Genomic DNA, 19,842 nt, shown 5'->3' with positions numbered 1-19,842 from the left:
AGGGTTGTTATGTCAATGTATGGAGGTAGCCTGGTGTTGTGGCAGCTCTGTTGCTGTATGAGTGTGTCTGTGTGCCACTTGACTGGATGCGTGCAGTGTTGTGTCCATTCAGGTGGTGTGTACTCCACAATAGGGTAGTACTGCTAACTTGTTTTTGTGTAAGTTTCTTGCGACATGTTTTGTGCATGTGTATTGCATTTCTCTCCTGTTCTGCTGTGCTTTTGACTGTGTCTTGTGTCTGTCCTTCCCAGGGTACTTTGCCTGTTGTTTGCTCAACAATGACCCCCAACACCCAGAATCCAACACCAGTGTGGAGGTTGTCAATTCCCATCAACTGATGTACCACACATCCCTGGACTTCAATTCTACAACACTTTGTGAGCGTGTGTCCACTGTTATGTAGAATTACCGTGCAACTATTGTGGAATAAACGTGTTGCTGATGTGTAATGAACCTGTGCTACACTTTGTTATGTGCAATGTCTGTCTTCCCACATCTGACTGGCATCTGCTTACCTCACCTGTGGACTTGTTACCAATGACTGTGGTTGGTGTTGTGTCTGTGCATGCCAATGTGTTTCAGGTCAACATCATTGTGTGGGATGAGTAACATGGCCATGGTGAGTATGTGTTGTGGTGTGTATCCCTCACATGTGTCACATCACCATGACTCACCTTACTTTGGTCCCATTGTTGCAGTATTTGGCATGCACTGTGTTGTGTAGCAGATCGACTTCTCCCTGAACATGACAAGTTGGAATCACAACAGAGGCAAGTGTGGTGTACTGGTGAGTTTATTTTCAAACATGTGTGAGGGAAGTGCACAGGATGGTGGGTGCTGTACATTGGTTTTGGAATCCAAAGTTCACATTAGAGTTGGAAGTGCTGGTAGCTGAAATGTCCAGAGTAAAGTCCACAGGCATCTGCTACATTGGCCCAACATGAACCCTCCATGTCATGTGTATCGAGTTGTGTGTGATTGTACAGGGTGAACGGGTTGCGCCCCAAAACATTGTCCAGAACAGGTTTAGAGGCCCTGGGGGATGTGCTGGGACATCTGCCTCTCACATGTCCTTCTTCGGACGACCCCTCTTCTTCCAGAGGGTGGATCCTCAGGTGCAGGCCTCTGCGGTGCAGGGGACTCTCCGCCAGAGTCCTCCTCCCTCCCTGTGTCGCTGGCAGATGGTGTTGCGACAGATGTATTGGCCACACAGGAAGGTGTGGACAGGTTTGATCTGGCGGAGGCATTGGAGTATGTCCCGATGCACCACAGTAAGGGCATCCCAATTGGCCTCCATGCGGGCATGGTGGGTGACCTGCTCCTGTTGCATGTCCTTGAGGATCCCCACTACCTGTCCAATTCCTCTGGTGCTATCCTGGTACGCATCTATGATGCGAGCCAGGTGGGGGTCATCATGCAGTCCAGACCCCTCTGCAAGGCACCCCCTCTGCCTCCCACCCCTCCCAGCACCCCTATCCACATGGGCAGGTCCAGCGGCGGGACGCACAGGTGACACTGGGACCCCTTGGGTGGTGTTGCTGGTGGTGTTTGCTGTAGCTTCCGGGGAGTCCTGTGTCCCTGTGCTGTGGGTGTTCATTGGCCTTGTTCTGTCCGTGTTGGCGGGGTGCCCTGTCGGTATCCAGATGCTGGAGGCGTGGGTACAGGGGGTGCAGATGTTGATGCTGCTGGTGTTGCATGATGGCTCACACCGGAGGGGCCAGGTTGGTCGTCGTCATCCGAAGAGGACAGAGACAGAGTCAGACCAGAGAGCTCAGTGTCCGCCAGAGTCTGGGAATCCTCCTCATTTGGTGCTGGGTGCCCAGCACCAACTGTGTTTGGAAGAGACACACGATGTGAGTTATGTTTCTATACGCATCGATGGTTCACAAACATGACATTTTCTACTTTTCGAACAGATGCCTGCCTGTACACTGCTTTTTCCCAGCTTGTCACGGACAGAGTTTGATATTGTTGTTGGCCATTTCCCAGCATGGCCTTGTGCTCCCCACAATAGAACCCAGTGTCAGATATCTTGTCAGTCCCTTCCCACTCCCTGTGGGGCGAGTATGGTTCAGTTAGAACTTGCTGGCCCATGTGGGTGGGTGTAGATTGTCTCTGACTGCAACTCCCATCATACTCTTGGCTAAACCCCCCTTCCCAGCATGCCCATACTTCCTTCCTCTTGACTCTGCTTCCCTGTTAGGGGATGTGACAGCAATGGCAAGATGGCTGACTGTGAAGTCCTGGTGTTTGTTGGTGCCATTTCCCAGCATGGCCTTGTCCCTTCCCACTCCCTGTGGGGCGAGTATGGTTCAGTGTGAGGTTGCTGGGCCATGTGGGTGGGTGTAGATTGTCTGTGACTGCGACTCCCATCATACTCTTGGCTACACCCCCCTTCCCAGCATGCACATACTTCCTTCCTCTTGACTCTGCTTCCCTGTGAGGGAGTGTGACAGCAATGGCAAGATGGCTGACTGTGAAATCCTGGTGTTTGTTTGGCTACAAGTACAAAGAGAGCCCCTGTGCTTCACACAGCAGCACCCAGTACGGGGTATCTTTTGCTGATATTTCACTGAGGTGTGTGTCAATGCATTCTACCCGGTGAGTTGTGTGGAGTTTGTGTTGAGGGTGGGGTGTGTCTCCACATGCTGGTAAGTATGGTCAGGGCTGTCAGTCCTCCTTCCCATCATGAGACATGCTTCCATTGTAGGGTGTGCAAGTTGTCTTTCAGGATGTCAGCCAGTGGTGTCCTGCTTCTGATTTGCACATAACCCCTAGCAGGGCCTTGTGCTCCCCACAGCAGGACCCAGTGTCAGCCATCTTGTCAGTCATTTTCCACTCCTTGTGATGTGGGCATGTTTCAGAGAGGTCTTGATGGGCCAATCAGGAGGGGGAGCATTATCTGTGACTACAGGCCCCATCATGCTTTTGGAGACACTCACTTCACCTGCATCCCCTCTATTCCTTCCTGTCAGTCAGCTGCACTGTGACATAATGTGTTTGTGGTGGCAAACTATCTGGCAGTGTCTATTTAGCTTTGTGCCACTGGCTTGCTCTATTTGTTTGTAGGTTGGTGCATGTCATGACACAGTTCCAAGTCACTATGAGATGGCAGGTATTGTGTTTGTCTGACTGGCATACATATCTTGGTATGATTATCTATTGGTTAGTGTAGCTTTGCTTGCGGTGCATGGTTTCACTGTCCCCTTGCCACACAATCTTGGGTATGTTGTTTGTGTACTCACCAGGCTCTGGTATGTCTGTTAGGCCATGGACGCTCTCTGGTGGTAGGATGTCCCGCACCTTCTCCTCCCAGGTCCTGAAGTAGACTGGTTTGGCAGGAGGGCCACCGCCGGTGCACTGACTCAGGGCGTGGTCTTTTTCGATGAGTTTCTTGACCTTCCTGCGCACATCATACCACCTGTTCTGGATATCGTCCTTTGTGCGCCTTGCTGGTGTTTGAGCGTTCACCTTGTCCACAATCCTCGCCCACATCTTGGTTTTCTGTGACATGCAGGTCCTTTGGACCAATGTACCAAACAAATGTGGGTCTACTCTGATGATCTTGTCTACCAGCACTTCTAACTCACTATCTGTGAACTTTGGATTCTTCTTTGGGGGCATGGTGATGGGTGGTGGTGGTGAGGGATGTGTGTGTGAGGGTGCAAGTGAGGGTGGGTTGGTGTTGGTTTTGCTGGCTGTATATGTGTGTGCTTTTGGATGAGGTGCTGATGGTGTGTGGGCTGTGTGATGTGTGAGTTGTGAGTGTGTCTGTGGTTGCTGTGTAATGGTGTTTGCTGCTGGCTGTGTCTCCTGTTTGCAAGGGATGATGGTAGTGATTGTAGTCCTTTATATAGTTGGAGTTGTGAGTGTGTCTTTGTCCCAGTTTTTTTTATTTGATATTTATTGGCTTTGTCATTGCTTGTTTGGTCCTTTTTTTGTCTTTTTTACTTTGGGTTTTGTAGGCAAGAAGGAGACGTTCATGTGATGGAAACGGACACTGCTGTTGTCTCGTGCGGGCTTCTCCGCCTCGTTCACGCTGCCTATCTTCTGTGTTTCATACGCGTCGGTCGCGAAGGTCTCTATTGCTTGTGGGCCCGGTTGTCTGTGCGTGTCGGTCGTGCGGCTTGGTCTCCGTGCGAGTCGGTCTGGTTTTACACGCATTGCATCGTACTGCTCGGATCGGACATCGCGGGTACGGGTCGGTCGGGTTCATACCGGGTTCGTGTCGGTCGGTGAAAATCGTGTCGGTTTTCCGGCCGGATCACTATTTTCCCTACGGCTCGGTCGTACGGCTTGTATTCCGTATGTGTCCGTTGTAATTCACTCGCGTTGCATCATACTGCACGGGTCGTACGGCGCTGGTCCGTGTCGGTCGGTATTTGGTCCGGGTCCGTGTCGGTCGGTTTGTTTTGCGGCCGGAATCGGAATCGGCCCCTGTATCTTTGTATTTCTTTTCAGAGATGTCTCGATTTTACCCTATTAAACTCCTTTCTGGCAACAACTTTAATGACTGACATTTGCTTCATGTGTGCAGACGCATAATGATTACTGCACGGATATCCTCTATATGTTTTCAAATATCTCCATGTGACATTGTTGGCTAGAGCAGATACAGTACACATTTCTTTATTTAGCCTTCTTGCTCTCATTGTTGCATATAGGTTAGCAATCCAATTTAGTAGAAAAAGTGGCCTGGAGGATAAATATTAATTATTATCTTGTATTTGTTTCCTGAACACTAATACATTTGTTTATTTCAAATTTGTTCAGGTTTTAGCTGTTTTTGAATTTTAATGAAGAGGTATAGTAAGTATTTAACCAAAATTGACAAAATGTATTTCTAAATGTTGCTGGTAGGCCATTTAATACTGCTGTGATACCATTTTTTAGCTTTCCGGTTGTATCTATAATTGTATTCTCTTTTATCTCCTCTCTACATCCTCTCGATCAGAATCACTGTATTTGGGGGACTGTCCGCCAAATGCAAGTTGTATTTTTCTTTATATAGCCATTCATAAAGACATACTTTTATTAATTATCTTTGCTTTGGATCTCTTGTTTGTTTAATACGACCCGTACCTTTTCTTTGTTTCATATGAATTGCACCAATGTTGTTCCGACTTTCTCACAGGTCTCAGACTCTTACACTGTTCATTAATATAACTAGCACAAGCTGCACATTGCCTGTGTCAAAAATAAGTTGATCCAACTGAATTAGCTCATCTTAAATTTTTGGACGTCAGGATTCCTTTCCTTGAGTAGCTTAATCAAGTATTGAGCAGTCAGACCTCGAGTGCATCCTTTAAATGTATCTCACTTGGGTGCCGATTCCGATCCGTTAAAAATAATTTGCGTACGACCCGTATCCGTATTTTTTTACATACGAGTCGTACAAGTACCGTACAAACGGGCAAGTACGATTCGTACGTGAAAAATAACTACGAATAGCTTTGGGAAAAGTGTACGAGAGTGCGTCGGATAGTTTTTACGTCCGAATATCGTCGGGAAAAGTGTACGAGAGTGAGCCGGACATTTTTACGTGCAAATCGTAAAACACAAGTCCGAGCGCGCAAGTTCGATCCCGACCGTCCGTCCGAATACACAATCGCACGTAAAATGGCCCGTGCGGAGCCAACGCAGTAGCACACATGTACACGGGTAAACTTATGCCCGTGTATGAGCCGTACAGCCCTCCCACCCCCAAATATGTCAGCACTGTACACCACCCTGTCCGCAATGTACCCCAGCCCCGCAACTGTATGCGCCGTACCCCCCCCATGTATGTGCCGTACCCCCCATGTACGTGCCTTACCCCCCCTGTCCACACTGTACCCCAGCCCCGCACCTGTACGCGCCGTACCCCCATGTACGCGCCTTCCCCCCATGTACGCGCCTTACCCCTGCATGTACGCGCCGTACCTCTGCATGTACGTGCCGTACCCCAGGCCCGCACCTGTACGCGCCGTACCCCCCCATGTACGCGCCTCACCCCCCCATGTACGCGCCGTACCTCCGCATGTACGTGCCGTACCCCAGGCCCGCACCTGTACGCGCCGTACCCCCACCCATGTACGCGCCTTACCCCCTCATGTACGCGCCGTACCTCCGCATGTATGCGCCGTACCCCAGGCCCACACGTGTACGCACCGTACCCCCACCACATGTACGCGCCGCACTCCAACTCCGTACCCCAGCACCCTCACCCAGCATCGCGTATGTACGGATCGTACCTACGCGAAAAAGACTCTTACAGAACCAGGACACTGTAAAACAGCACAAGGAGGGTCAATTCGACTCGCACAACACCACAAAACACGTCTACATTTCAAAATACATCTCAATGACTGACCTGGCACATCCAAACAGGCAAACAGAGAACCTAAATCACAACCACCTCTTATAACACACCCACCAAAATTCAAACACAGCCACACCCAAAAATGGACCAATAAAAAGGGCCCACACACACAACCCATGAGCCTTTGCAACAGACCCACTGCTGCCAGACCCCACAGAGAAACAACTCTACATTACTCATACCTTCACTACACCTTCACTCACACACCTTCACACAACCTCCTTCACAAACATCCCCCTCTTCACATTCACACACACACCGTCACATTCACACCCACACACCCACAACCATCCACACCCACACCCACACCCCACACCATGCCCACAGACAAGAATCCAAAGTTCACAACGGCGGAGCTGGACCTCCTTGTCAACGAAGTCATCAGAGTCGAGCCACAGCTGTTTGGAACATTGGTCAGACAGACCAGCATAGCTGAAAAATCTGCCATGTGGCAGAGGATTGTCGATAAGGTGAATGCTGTTGCGCCCATCCGAAGGACCAGGCATGAATGACAAGCCAGTTGGTACGATCTGCGCAGGGTGGTCAAGAGGAACATGAACGAAGAATATGCCCAGAGTAACATCACTGGAGGTGGGCCGCCCCGCAGACCCGTACACTACCATCCCTGGGAGGAGAAGGTGATGGCCCTGCTACTGCCGGTGGGAGTACACGGAGTCGGAGTTGCAGAGCCTGGTGAGTACACAAACAACTTACGTAACATGGGGCAATGGGGTCCACACCACATATACACCAAATGCACACAACTTCCCCCAAGCACTCACCGCACACAACCACACTCAAAAACCAAGCTCATGCCACTAACGTCACCATGCACCCTTCACAAATCAAGGCAAAGCCATGTCCAAGGCTACAACAACCACAAACACAAGACTGGGTGTCCGGGAGCTTGGGAGGGTGGGCCCCACACAACACATTGTGAAAATGAGACGCAGACACCAATGCCCTCAGCCCATATGGCATAGGTACATACCCATGCACAATGCACAGGGACTGGCAAAGTACTGACAAGGTAGCGACACTTGGCCCTGCTGTATGCAGCACAAGGCCCTCCTGGGACCACTGTACACTCAAACACCAACTCCACAAGCACAGATATCTAGCACAGGAACTCACACTCACTGTCATGCCAGCATGCACCATGAGGGGACAGACACATCACCTGGGAGACCCAATGACACCTCACACCACACACAACAGCAGGCCCAGTCACACCCCCCCCTAACACAAGCACACACCCCCGGGGCAGGCAACGGATTTACACACTCCCACAATGGACATGTGACACAACAAGACCAATCCATAGCCAAATAAGCATCATAGCCAACAATCTACAGGTACAACACTCAGGAGAACATCCCAATCTGTCCCCCGCAACATACCCATCCCCAAGTGGACATTGAGAGGAATGCTAGGCACATCCAACTACCTGGAGGAACTGTGTCAACTTGAATATGTATGAAACATAGATGTCGCATGAAACACCATTAACATTGTCTCTCTCTCACACACAGGGCAACGTCGTCGATCTCCCCCCAACACTGGGGGGGAAGAATCACAGTCCCAGGCTACACGTGACGATGATCCCACCGGCAGCGACGTCTCTCACCACTCCGTGGATGACCCCGACCAACCTGGACCCTCTGGTGCCCAAGCCCCTGCAGCACCTGCGTCAGGTACATCTGTGCCAACCACCACCCCCATTCCTGCCACATCCCAGGACACACCCAGGAGCCCTGCTTGCACTGAACAACACAGCCAGTCTGACCAGGAGGCACAAGATTCTCCGGGCACCCAGGAGGAGGCAGGCAACCCTGCAAATGCCATACCTCAGGGGTCCCGTAGACCCGATGTGCCCACAAGGGCAGGCCAGGCTCAAGTGGGCTGGGGTGGTGGGAGTGGAGGCAGGAGGAGGCGCGAACCTGACCAGCCAGCTCAGGACACCGGTATGTCACACATACGCAACATCCTGGACTCATACCGGCGTGACACCAGAGGCATCAACCAGGTCGTGTCGAGACTCTCAGAGATGCAGGGGACCCTTGATGAGATAAAGAACCTGCAGGTCGAGCATCATGCCAGTCATCAACAACACCAAGGACGGATGGAGGCAAGACTGGCTGAGCTCCTGGCGGTGCACAGGGACATGAGCCAATCACTCCGTCAGATCGCCCAAAGCATGGGCAACCCTCCCTGTGCCACCAGGCGTAGACCAGCACCAGACACAGGGAGGGAGGAGGAGGAGGAGGATTCGTCTGATGGAGCGTCCCAAGCATCATCAAGGCCTGCATCTGAGGGTCCCCGGAGGAAGGTGGGTCGTCCACGGAAAAGACCGTGAGAGTCAGCGGACCATCCACATCTCCCAGGTCACCTGGCCTGGCACCTGGCCCTCTGGCGCAACAGCAGCACCTCATCCAATGACATTCTCTGCCACATGGACTTGCTGGTCACAGTCTGACCAATGATGACCAACACTGTGGTCTGGACTCTGATGACTTCCAATGCCAAGGATACCATCTCCCCCTGTGAACTTTGGATTCTATTCCCCCGGTAGAGCACCTAATTTCATCTACCAATACACGTACCCCACCGCAAATAAATATATTACTTTGGTCATGAGACGTTCCTGTCATTTTGCATTATTCAACCACATATGTGGTTGAATATATGTGGCCATCCATACCCTGGGATCAGAGTCTGGTACAGGACACACATGGGTCACAAGGTATCATTCAATGTAGGCATGGAGCACAACACTCACCTGTGATGGCCTCTGGCTGCTGAGGGGGGGGGGGGGCTTGCTAAACTGTGCGGACAGACCTATTTGGGAGAGTATCATCAAGGTGTAGAGGTCATGGCTCATGTGGAGGTTCCCGGGGAGGGAGTCCCAGGTATGTGTGGCCAGGTGCGAGAACCATGTCCTGTATGCTGGAGTACGGTGGATGTGAAGAACGGTGGCCAGGGCAAAGTTGGATGCATGGAGATGGCCCAACGGGATCTAGGATGACAGACGTACAAGGTTGGTTTGGGGTCGGGGTTGTAGACTGCCTCCTGAGTGTGGGTGGTGAGTGTGGAGGTCATCATGCAGCAGACAGTGATCCATTGCAGCTATATATGGTGGACGGTGAGGTGGCTGGGGCGCAGGGTGTTGAAGCTGAGGTGTGCAGATGCACCCTGGATGTAGACAACGTTCCTGGGAGTTTGGATGTACTTGCTCCGTAGAGGGCAGGCCAGTATTTGACACGGATGTTGTCATGGACCTGGGGGATGGTCTGTCTTTTCTTGGAGTGGATCTATCTGTGGATCATGTGCATAATGCAGAGGGCGTTGCAGCATGAGGTACAGATGTTGTGGACTAGAATGGCAAATGTGAGCGAGCCAAACATGATGCACACCATCTTGTGTGTGTGGCCACTGGGTGCTTGTGCAGGGCTCTTGCGGGTGGGACACAAGCACTAGACCCAGCTGGAAGGGGACAATCCTCAGATGATCACCTCAGTCCTGTACAAGTCCAGCCTCAGGTGGCTCGTGTTCAGCCATTCATCAATGGATCTCATGCATACTTGAATGATGGAACTGCCAATGTCTGTGTCTTTGTTGAGGGTGAGGAGCACCTGGCTGTCAATGGCATACGAGCTGATGATGAGGTGCTGTGCGCATGTGATGGTGGAGAGGGGGGTCCTGGACACTCTGTAGATTGACATGCTGAGAGATGATACCTGTGCCATGTCCCAGACGATGACACCATACTACATGCTGAAGCCTTGAGTCCCACTCCCATGCCCTTGCTGGGCTACAGAGCCGGTGGGGAGTATTAGGGACGTGACCTGGTTGGTTTGACAGGGCCTGGAAGACGGGGCAGCGCAGTGTAGGCAGTTGGTGTTGCACACTCAGCATGCAAAGGTGTCGTATGTGTGCCCAGGGTATGTCTGACAGCAGGCGTTAGATGTGTGGATGGACATAGCTCGGAGTGTGGCTGCTACATCAGACTGTAGTGTGATGTGGGTTATGCAAGGACAGGATGGTGGTGCAATGTGCACCTTGCATGTGCTGATGGTCCAGCCTTTGGCACCGCGTGGCGGCAACAGTGGCATAGACAAGCTGAGGACAGCCAAATGAATGGGTGGAGGGAGGAAGTGAGGAGCATCTTGGAGGCATGTGTGTTGCCAAATCTGGATACTCTGTGGGCCATTGCTGCAGGGGCCGCAGCAGCAGGCGGCATCTCCTTGCAAAATGCCAGAATTTGTACACAAAGACTAGGATGTCAGAAGGACAACTGCAACAGGCGCGTGTGCAAAGTAAGGAGTGTCCAGTGTCACATGGTACACCCAGAGACAATGCATGCACAATCACCAAAGAAGCATGACACCGGATCAGGAAACTGAAGGCCGACCTGTGCCCAGGAGACACACCCTCAGCAGCTGTTGATGGCCCATTGTGTGGACCAACATGCAAAAAAACATACACGACCATGTACTTCATGCCCAATAGGGAGCCTAATCCATGAGCAACTGCATGCATGTTGCTAAACTACACATGGACTCCTATGCATAATCTTCCACAACTATGCCAGATATGCCGCATGCAAAGTGGCAAGAGACCTGCATTGACAGAGATGAGGCACCTTGGAGTGTGACGAACACCTTTATTACTCAGCCTCACACTAAGGGAAATGCATCAATTGGAACAGACTCACAGTTCATTTGGCTGACCATGTGCGACCCACACTGGACACCCCCTTCAACACACAGATGTGGTAAATCCTACTGAGCTGGCACACAAGTGAAGGGGTTGAGCCTAACACCCCTTGCTGCACACGGAGAGTCTGCAATTCCCCATAGAGCCTCATATGGGGATGTTCCACACTATGTCCACCATTAGCATCCTGTATGTTCCTGAGGGACGTTTTACACACATTGATGCCTTCATCAGAATCCACAAACCATTACAGATGACTGTCAGGAAGGGTGACTATCAATTCATGGGAGCCATGCGACACGTCATGTGGCCCATGGTGAGTCGACATGTATGCATGGTAACACAACATGCACAGGAGCAGTCCCCACATATCACAAACACGTACCACCCACAAAATGCCTTGCTGCACTCCTTACCCCAAATGACTTTTCACCATGTCTGTGCATGTAACTCTGATCCAGCACACGTTGCAATACTCATGAGGAATAGCAGGAGGGCAATGATGACATGAGCAGACGACAGCCGCAAGAACCTGGGGAGGACATACACACAACAAGTCAGCGAAGAGCTAGTAATCCGCAGACATGTACATGTACTCTACAGGAATGATGTTGTCACCATGCTCTTAATAAATTTAGTGTTCCAGCTAAAATGTGTGGAATGACATCATCACTTGAATGACACATCAGAACACAACTCCAAGTCACTTAGCACACACTCAGCTGGACACACACATTGCAACACATGCCACACAAGGCTCAAAGCATGCACACTCAGACACAGGGACTCACCATCATGAGAAGAAGTTGCGGATAAGCTGACTCCGGATGTCCTCATCCTCATCCTCACTTGCCCCGTGCCCAAGCCCTTCATCCTCCACCAGTGGATGATCCTGCTCATCGGGATCAAGGATGAGTGGCACAGCCTTCTCCACTGCCATGTTGTGCAGCATGCAGCACACAATGAAGATTTTGCAGACCTTCACCGGGGCATATGGGAGGGCGCCGCTGGTCTTATGGAGGCACCGGAATCTGCTCTTCAGGAGTCCAAACGTCCTCTCAATCACGCACCTCGTCTGCCCATGGGTGTCGTTGTACCGGTGTTCTGCGGCTGTTCTGGGGTTGTGGAGAGGCGTCATCAGCCATGGCATGTTGGGATAGCCAGAGTCCCCTACATGGAAACATCATGTGAAGAAGTGGGTCAGGAGATGCCGTAAGATACAAAGATAGCGCGAAACACAGGACTAACAGAGTATACCGACCAACAAGACATGCTCGTTCCGCGTGCAGCTGCAGCATCATTTCTGGCACCCTGCTACGCCTCATGATGTAGGCATCGTGTGCCGACCCTGGAAAACGGGCACAGACATGGGAAATCAGCATGTTAGCAAGACACACCACAAGGGCAGTGATAGAGTGATAATGTTTGCGGTTCCTAAAGGCTACCTCCTGTGCCTGTGGTGGTACCAAAGCCACATGTGTCCCATCAATGGCCCCAATTACGTAAGGCATCCCTCCCAGGGCAGAGAACTCACCCTTGACACCTGTCATCTGCTCACGAGTGGGAAAATGGATGGAGTCATCCAGGTGCACCAACATGGCTTCTAAAACATCATGCAGGACACGGCTAAACATTGTCTGGGACATGCCACCAACATCAGCTATGGTCAATTGAAACGTGCCGGTGGCAATAAAATGTAGGGCTGCCATCACCTTCATCTTGGGGGTCAGAGCTGTAGGATACCTGTGTTGTGGTTGGAGGTGTGGTACAAGCCGGCGAGTCAAGTCCTCTATCAACTCTTGTGAGAAGCGGTATCTGCGTATGCAGTCATGTTCACGCATGGCATCCAGGTCTGGCATTCATCTGGGGAGAGGCGGTGCCCTGCAGAGGTTTGAAAGGCATAACAAGGAGTGAGTACATTACCACACCAATCTCACTGAGGTAAGCACATGTTCAACAGCTAATACACATCTGCTTAATACAGAGTCTGGTCTGTGTAATACATACAGGACACGTAGGCCAGCCAGGTGATACTCCTACGAAGAGCCAGCCACAATAGTTGCATGGCAATGTTGACGTGACATGCCATTAAAATAGCTGTGGGCCAGTGTAAGTGACAAGCCAGACACATTACATGAGTCACAGACATCCACATATCAGCATTTGAAGGATGTCATCTCATACAGACAGCTGGCGGGAGTCTAGATGCACAGGTCACATGTCATCTGAAAAAGGACAGATAACACACATTTCCATGAAGAGGTACATGTCAAAAACTGATGACACAGACATTGAGAGAACGCAGATATTGCCTCATGTCAGGAAGTCATCTTCGAACCATCATGACACATGTAACGTGTGAGTCCACATGTGGCATGGAGTGCGTATATGTGTGTCATGCACATATGCACACAGACACATGTTGGATGCTGCAACAGCAGATGGATTTGACGGAACACCAACGGCAAGCTCATGACACACACATGACATAGTTACATCGTGGCACGCTGGTAGTCACATGTCAGGTGTAATTATCCGTGTACCTGGCATCAGGGGACAGTTGCGGGTGTTGCTGACTGTGCCATACCAGTGATGCAGTGCTTGACACGTGTGTCCCACATGCACACATGTGCAAAGTGTGAAGGTGAAGAGGAAGTGTGCCACGTAGTGCCCCATCACACATGACATGTGTAAACAGCTCATCACACATCTATTGTGCCACAACATGAGGAGACATGTGCCACATCACTGCCTGACACACCTAGGCCCTGCACATGAAGGACTGCACTGACAATGACTTGATGTCCAGCCTTGTGCGAGTCTGACACCTCCATTCTTTTCGTGTGCGCCTCCTATCACCAGTGTAAGCTGTGAAACGCAGTACACACGCTCTGAGGGCGTGTGTACGGCCCGTACTCACGCGTGAGTACCTGCCGTACACGCATGAGTACGTGCCTATCACTATAGTTGTGTTACTGTAGGTCCGAGTGATACGGCACGTAATCACGCGTGTACGGGCCGTACACGCGTGAGTACGTGCCGTATCACTAGGGCCTATGGTACCCCCAACTATAGTGATAGGCACGTACTCACGCGTGTACGGCCCGTACACGCGTGAGTACATGCTGTATCACTAGGGCCTACGGTACCCCCAACTATAGTGATAGGCACGTACTCACGCGTGTACGGCCCGAACCCATGCTCTGGGGGTGTGGGTACGGGCCGTACCACCATGGTGGCGGTGACGTAGGGGTATGTGAGGTACGGCCGGTACCCATGCTCTGGGGGCGTGGGTACGGGCCGTACCACCATAGTGGCAGTGACGTAGGGGTAAGCGTGGTACGGCCCGTACACACGCTCTGGGGGGCGTGGGTGCGTGTTAGACCACCATTGTGGCGGTGACATAGGGGTATGCGTGGTATGGACCGTACCCACGCTCTGGGGGGCGTGGGTACGGGCTGTACCACAATTGTGGTGGTGACGTAGGGGTATGCGTGGTACAGCTCGTACCCACGCCCCCTAGAGCGTGGGTACGGGCCGTACCACCATTGTGGCTGTGACGTAGGGGTATGCATGGTACGGCCCGTACCCACGCTCTGGGGGGCGTGGGTACGGGCCGTACCCCCATTGTGGCGGTGACGTAGGGGTATGCGTGGTACGCCCCTTACCCACGCCCCCAGAGCGTGGGTACGGGCCGTACCACCATTGTGGCGGCGACGTAGGGGTACGCGTGGTACGGCCCGTACCCACGCTCTGGGGGGCGTGGGTAAGGGCCGTACCACCATTGTGGCGGTGACGTAGTGGTATGCGTGTACGGACCGTACCCACGCTCTGGGGGTGTGGGTACAGTCCATACACGCGTACCCCTACATCACCACTGCAATGGTGGTACGGCCCGTACCCACGCCCCCCAGAGCGTGGGTATGGGTCGTACCACCATGGTGGCGGTGATGTAGGGGTACGCGTGGTACGGGCCGTACCCACGCTCTGGGGGACGTGGGTACGGGCCGTACCACCATTGTGGCGGTGACGTAGGCGTACGCGTGTACGGACCGTACCCACGCTCTGACGGGCATGGGTACGTCCCGTACCACCATTGTGGTGGTGACGGTTACGCGTCCACGTCCACTTCTGTTGTGGCGGGACATGGGATTGGTGGACACGCCCCCCGATGTGACCCGACCATGGAGGTAATTATTGTGCAGGTTATATTTGTTTTTTGTGGGGTGTGGGTTATGTTTCCTGCCCCTTGCACCCCCCCACCTTTGCCCCTGGGGGTTGTTCTGACCTTCTGCGGCGTCTGCGTCGGTTTCTGAACACGAGGTCGTAGGCTATGAGGGCCGGGATGACGCGTAGGTTGGGGTTCATCGCTGTCCGTCACGTACCGGTGCTCCTTGTTCGCGTCGTCCTCAATTTCCCGGCAGTTTTTGGCTCCCGTGAAAAATGCTACTTGGGAAGTGACGTAGGCTTGAATCGTACTTGCTGGTCCGTAAAACGCTGCCTGACTCCGTCCGGACGTCGCATATGCGCCGTCCAGATTAATTTTTTTGCCGGTCGGTCTTTTGTACGACTCGTACGGAAATGGTATTTCTGTGCGAATCATACTTGCGAGTTTGTAAGGTGTTTTTCCCGGGTACGAGTCGGATGGAGAAAACGCTCCTTACGACCATTTGTACCTGGGTTTTACAGGATCGGAATCGGCACCTTGGTGTTAATGTCTGCTGATTTAATATAGTTCATATAAACAAGCTGATATGTTTCCCAGACTTGTGCCCATACATCTCATCTAGCAGGGGTTTCCATTTAATTATTTTATTGCATTGAGGAACTATTGTATAATCTAGGCTCTTAGTGTAATATTATTAATTGTATGATCTAATATACCTCGAGAAGCTATTTAAATCATAGTAGAAGCATTTTGTCGACTTCTAGACACGAGAAATTAGTAAATTCTTGAAAACTGCTGATGTTCATGAAAGTAAAATACATTAACAGTGATCTTTGAATATAAGGTTTTCTCTAGATTGATTCAATCTGAAACTAAAATTACATTGCTAATAGTTTGTCTGAATCTAAGTTTATACTCCCCCTCATTATAATTGGTTCATCAATTGGAACTATTACAGCATTTCAAGTCCCACTCAGAATGTATGAAGCCTGTAATTTATGCAGTTAAATAGTCATTCCCTGGATGGGTAAAGTATCATTTTGATTGGGGTTATATATGTTAATTATCATAGGTTTCTTTAATTTGTGCATTGTTTTTGCATTGTAAGACTTGCAATAATCCACCACCCCAACAGATCAACCGGTATACAATGAACCTTAAATTAATATTGTCACTTATATGAGTGGGTTTCTTGTAAAATAATATTATCTGATTTAGGCTTACATGTTTTCCTTTATTATCAATAATCTTTTCCTATTATTGTTAATGCCATTCTCGTTCTAATATGCTATATTCAATATACTACTCAAGCAAAACTTTTCGAATATACATTCCCACACACCTAAGTCACCACCTATTGTCTGATTAAAAAATTGTCTCTTACAGCCCCTCTCTCTTCGGATAGCCCTCCTTGGAGAATTCTCTACTAAGTGCATTCCATATAGTGTACCAAGGAGCTGTCTACATGATATTGTATTCCTTCAGCCTTATGTACAAGAAGCAATTATAAAAACATTTTTATCTGATAATTATTAATCGAATATAATTTGTTTATGGTAATATCTAGCTGAACCTATTAGGCAGATATCTACACAAAACCACTATTTAATGCAGCTGTTGTTATGGCTTTTGAATTTGAGATGATAGATAGCTGCGAGGGCTAATTTTATGAAGCATAGATCTTTAGACAAGATGTGTTGCCACTTGCAAGAAGACTGTTGAAACATTCGTACCAGTGATTTGATCATTTTGTTCTGACTATCTACATTGTACTGTACCAATAGTAATTCATTTGTGTTTTTTCTCTTTTTAGGCTGTCCTGGGGTCTACTATATGCTGGATTTATATTTATTATGGCCAGTCTATTGGCAGTACTTATAACGAAAACATTGCTACTTGATTCGAGTTACCTTGTGATCTTCCTCCTGTTCTTCCTCTACGGTATTGCCTCTGTAAGTCTCATCTTGAAATCTCAGTGTGTCTGTTTATGTGTGCTGGATAATGCTAATTAAGACTCTGACAGAGGTATTTTCAAATCAAAGTTACACTTGTGAGTAATGTATTAATTTACTTTTACACTAGTAACTTTGCTACTGTTGAAATTTTTTTAATTACATGTCTCCACCACTGATAAAGGGAGAGGAGCATTACTTACAAATGTAAGTTACTACTACAAAAAACAGTAGCAAGTCTAGCGCCACACATGGACAAACCCATGTAATGCCACACCCTACAATAGAATCTATAGGAGGAAGGGGCTTAAATGTAAACCCCATAGGAAATGATGTTAATTTAAATTAAACAATATTATGTATTAAGAAATATAAATAAATATTGTTTAATGTTAAACACATATATAAAGCAAATTCTTTTTTTATTTAATTATAAAATATTTTAACACCTTTTTTGCATTTAAAAATATTGCTATACATTTTATTAAACTATGATTAAATTACTTTTAACAAATTGTATGAATCTTTTTAGTGACTATTAATGTATAGTAAAATAATGTGATGTTTTTACTTTAGGTGGGAATTTATTATTAATTTAAACTTGTGAACCTTTTAACCTTATAATTTAAAATATTTACATTAAAGCTTTTTTTAAGTTAGTTAATGCTGTAGCATTTTGTCTTTAGTTCCATATTTCGACTAAATATATAACAGTAATTTAGATTACTATTTTACAAACTTTTTTTCAACTTTAATAATCTTTTTACATTTTGCTACACTTTAAATCTCGGCCACCAAGGAGGACACCTTCCTATGGTAAAGTATAGGAAACTTTTCCTTACACTTTTCCATGTAGAGATCTCTTCCCCTACTGCAGAGATCTCTCTCTCTATGGTAAAGTAAATATAACTTTTTCCTATAATTTACCAATGAGAGATCTCCTCCAACTACCTAGTCTCCCTATGGTAAAATTTGGGGAAAAGTAAAAAATATTTACTGAACTTGTAAAACGTCTGTTATAATATTTTTTGTTAAATATTAAAGAAAATGTATATTATAAATGTGTTCTAGATGTAGAACTTATGACAAAAAATGTCCAATGTCCAGTGGTTGGCCATTGTGATGCTGGAATTACTTCATCTCTGAGCTGGAGCTCTTTACTAGAGTTTTGGGTCCCTATTTGGCTGTAGTAACTTTAGAAGTGCAGTTTGTGAATCGGAATCGATTTATTCTTTATTGAATTGGGAGAGCCCTCCCCAAACTCCCCGACTATCCTTTAAGGCCTCCATACTCCTTCCTTTCCCCTTCCTCTTTAGTAGGAAGTAATCCCTATTTTCCAGCCACTCGCCTCTGTCCCTCTCATTTTTATTACAAAAACATATACTTACATGTGCAAAGACTGTGCGCTTCGGGTGGAGAGATCCGCACAGAAAAAAGATAGGAGAGGCAGAGGTGTAAAGTCCGCACAGAGGTTTGTGAATAGCATTTTGTAAGACTACGAAACATACTAGAAATTGCTATTTGTGAATACGCCCCTTTGCGTTCTAAATGAAGGGCGAAAAGAATTATTGATGGACAGAATGCAGAACAATGTCATACATTCACCCCAGTACAGAGATCTGGGCCCAAATCCATCGTTTTTTTGCTCACCATGCCATTTCAGTTTGGACCCAGCCATATGCAAATCAGTCTTGACCCTGTGCCCTATGTGAACAGTCCAGCCCGAACTGCCAGGCCAGGTCCTCCCTGGACTGGAAACAAGCATCCTAGGACCGGTTTCGGGGTTTCACCCCTCTTCAGCCAGGATAGCTTGATTCCAGTGGCATGGAGAGCACGGGACTCACGTCTGAGCATACCAGTCCCACTCGGGGTGACAAATGCAAAAAGAATTATTGATGGACAGAATGCAGAACAATGTCATACATTCACCCCAGTACAGAGATCTGGGCCCAAATCAATCGTTTTTTTGCTCACCATGCCATTTCAGTTTGGACCCAGCCATATGCAAATCAGTCTTGACCCTGTGCCCTATGGGAACAGTCCAGCCCGAACTGCCAGGCCAAGTCCTCCCTGGACTGGAAACAAGCATCCTAGGACCGGTTTCGGGATTTCACCCCTCTTCAGCCAGGATAGCTTGATTCCAGTGGCATGGAGAGCACGGGACTCACGTCTGAGCATACCCGTCCCACTCGGGGTGACAAATGCAAAAAGAATTATTGATGGACAGAATGCAGAACAATGTCATACATTCACCCCAGTACAGAGATCTGGGCCCAAATACATCGTTTTTTTGCTCACCATGCCATTTCAGTTTGGACCCAGCCATATGCAAATCAGTCTTGACCCTGTGCCCTATGGGAACAGTCCAGCCCGAACTGCCAGACCAGGTCCTCCCTGGACTGGAAACAAGCCTCCTAGGACCAGTTTCGGGGTTTCACCCCTCTTCAGCCAGGATAGCTTGATTCCAGTGGCATGGAGAGCACGGGACTCACGTCTGAGCATACCCGTCCCACTCGGGGTGACAAATGCAAAAAGAATTATTGATGGACAGAATGCAGAACAATGTCATACATTCACCCCAGTACAGAGATCTGGGCCCAAATCCATCGTTTTTTTGCTCACCATGCCATTTCAGTTTGGACCCA

The 19,842-nt window shown here is 49.1% G+C and overlaps 1 protein-coding gene across 5 annotated transcripts in view; it reads left to right on the top strand.

The window, feature by feature from the left end:
• The window catches only part of LOC146810317 (ATP-binding cassette sub-family A member 10-like), a 1,555,322-nt gene that overhangs the window by 211,807 nt on the left and 1,323,673 nt on the right, over window positions 1-19,842 (top strand). For all 5 annotated transcript variants that reach the window (XM_085617313.1, XM_085617310.1, XM_085617311.1 and 2 more), the window contains exon 7: window positions 17,059-17,197. In XM_085617313.1, coding sequence (XP_085473439.1) covers window positions 17,059-17,197 — 139 coding nt within the window. The remainder of the gene's footprint in view (window positions 1-17,058; window positions 17,198-19,842) is intronic.

The sequence above is a fragment of the Triturus cristatus genome, chromosome 7, assembly GCF_964204655.1.
Source record: "Triturus cristatus chromosome 7, aTriCri1.1, whole genome shotgun sequence".
Lineage (NCBI taxonomy): Eukaryota > Metazoa > Chordata > Amphibia > Caudata > Salamandridae > Triturus > Triturus cristatus.
This window is presented reverse-complemented; position numbering and strand designations above follow the sequence as displayed.